Here is a 2,294-nt window from a genome sequence, read left to right as displayed (position 1 = left end):
GGAGGAGAGGGAAGAGGACACGTAGAGCAAGAGGAACAGCAGCCAAAACAACCAGAAGGTCCAAGAACAACCAGCAAAGGCACGCGATCACAGCAAGCCGGGCAGGCATCAGATCAAGAGACCAGAGACAACCACATGGCCAATCACCAAGCCAGGTACGAGGCCAGACAAGTAGACAGGCATGATGACAGGCACAAGGACGAGTAGAGAACAGACACGACCACAGACACACAAAGACAGACACGAGGATGGACACCAGAGCATAGCCGAGCCGAGCCGAGCTGAGCAGAGCCAAGTATAGCAGAGCAGAGGAGAGCATAGCCGAGCAGAGCAGAGCAGAGCCGAGCCGAGCCGAGCTGAGCATAGCAGAGTAGAGCAGAGCAGAGCAGAGCCGAGCCGAGAGCAGAGCATAGCACAGAGCAGAGCATTGTAGAGCAGAGCCGAGCCGAGCTGAGCAGAGCAGAGTAGAGTATAGTAGAGCATAGCAAAGCAGAGTATAGCAGAGTAGAGCAGAGTAGAGCAGAGTATAGCAGATCAGAGTAGAGCAGAGTAGAGCAGAGTATAGCAGATCAGAGTAGAGCAGAGCAGAGCCGAGCATAGCATAGCAGAGCAGAGCCAAGTGTAGCCGAGCAGGGGCGAGCAGAGCCAGGGGGGCGGGGACGTACCAGCGCGTCCATCTCTCTCTCTCTCTCTCTCTCTCTCTCAGAATCTCTCTCTCTCTCTCTCTCTCTCTCTCAGAATCTCTCTCTCAGAATCTCTCAGAATCTCTCTCTCTCTCTCTCTCTCTCTCTCTCTCTCAGAATCTCTCTCTCTCTCTCTCTCTCTCTCTCTCTCTCTCTCTCTCTCTCTCTCTCTCTCTCTCTCTCTCTCTCTCTCTCAAACGGCGCAAGAGAAAGTGAGAAAAGGGTTACACTTTATGGTGGTATACCTTGATGCATTGACTTCTTTTACTGGGTTTTCATCGACGTGTAGTATCATGAGTAACATTAGCAAAACTGCAAAAAGTCCATATACTATGTAGATAAACATTGGTTCCTTCGCGCTTACGATCATCCATTTGATTTTTCGGATAAAATACCGGCGTCATCTATGCTAGGGTACATTAACGAAACTGCAGCAAGTGAATAAATCGCGTATATAACCGTCTCTGCATGATACGCTGCTTATTTCACTTTCTACAATTTTAACTGCATCTTCTAACATTGTTGATATTAACAAAACTGCAAAAAGCTATTGAAAGGCGTATATAACCCAAATGTCTACTCGTTGTCCGCCCACTGTTGGCCATGAAAGTTCGTGGTCGACTACATCTCTGCTCGCGCTTCAGCTTTCATGCTTCTCTCTGGAAAACCTTCTTAATCCAAAACATTCTCTAAAATAATTATTAAAATAAGCTTGTCAACGAACAGCCATTGCGCCTTTCTCTGCAAAAAGTTTCTCTTGAAAAGTTTCTCTAGCAAATGTCGCAACTCTTAGCACACCTCTGCCCGTGCATTTTTTCTGATTGAGCGGTCAGTGTGTTGATATGTCTTACCCGCCCCCTCTCTCTCTTTCTCTCTCTCTCTGACTTCTCGCTTCGCATACTCCCCCTCTCTAAGTTTGCATGCAAAGTTGTTGTACATCTCTTGATCGTATCCACGCCCACCGCCACATCTCTGAATCATCACATAAAACCAAAGAAAAGTGCAACCTCCTCCCATCATCCCTCTGAATTCTCCACCAGCCACCTCCCAACTCTCTCCATCCCTACCCCGCTCCCACCCCCCTCTCTGCCCCTGCCCCCCAGTCTCCTCCCCTCTCTTCATTTCATCTGGTATTTTGGCAGCGCAGCACCAGCAGCTGAAAAAAAAAAAAAAAAGGTCCGACCCCGCCTCTGCGCTGCGTCTCCTTCCCTCTGCGCTGCGTCTCCTTCCCTCTGCGCTGCGTCTCCTTCCCTCTGCGCTGCGTCTCCTTCCCTCTGCGCTGCGTCTCCTTCCCTCTGCGCTGCGTCTCCTTCCCTCTGCGCTGCGTCTCCTTCCCTCTGCGCTGACTCCAGTGCGCGCTCTCTGTGCGTGAGCGGGTGTGTGCGTGTGCGTGCGGGTGTGTGCGTGGGTGTGAGTTCGTGTTCATCTGCCATCTGTGTGTGTGTGTGTGTGTGTGTGTGCGCGCGCGCGCACTTTGTGACGCTGGCTGCTGCTCTTCTATTCTCAAGCGTGTGCTGCTGCTGCCATGCTCCTATGGTGTGTGTGTGTGTGTGTGTGTGTGTGTGTGTGTGTGTGTGTGTGTGTGTGTGTGTGTGTGTGTGTGTGTGTGTG

At 51.0% G+C, this 2,294-nt stretch overlaps 2 protein-coding genes across 2 annotated transcripts in view; one reads left to right on the top strand and one right to left on the bottom strand.

Annotated features, from left to right (window-relative positions):
* Positions 1 to 364, bottom strand: part of MONBRDRAFT_38553 (uncharacterized protein) — a gene marked incomplete at its 5' end in the record, with an annotated part of 3,284 nt that extends 2,920 nt beyond the window's left edge. The window contains one exon of the mRNA XM_001748994.1: positions 243 to 364. Coding sequence (XP_001749046.1) covers positions 243 to 364 — 122 coding nt within the window. The remainder of the gene's footprint in view (positions 1 to 242) is intronic.
* A 1,844-nt stretch (positions 365 to 2,208) lies between these two features.
* Positions 2,209 to 2,294, top strand: part of MONBRDRAFT_38552 (uncharacterized protein) — a gene marked incomplete at both ends in the record, with an annotated part of 3,913 nt that continues 3,827 nt past the window's right edge. Inside the window, one exon of the mRNA XM_001749050.1 lies at positions 2,209 to 2,271. Coding sequence (XP_001749102.1) covers positions 2,209 to 2,271 — 63 coding nt within the window. The remainder of the gene's footprint in view (positions 2,272 to 2,294) is intronic.

Source organism: Monosiga brevicollis, genomic scaffold (genome assembly GCF_000002865.3).
Source record: "Monosiga brevicollis MX1 MONBRscaffold_27 genomic scaffold, whole genome shotgun sequence".
NCBI classification, from domain to species: Eukaryota; class Choanoflagellata; order Craspedida; family Salpingoecidae; genus Monosiga; species Monosiga brevicollis.
This window is presented reverse-complemented; position numbering and strand designations above follow the sequence as displayed.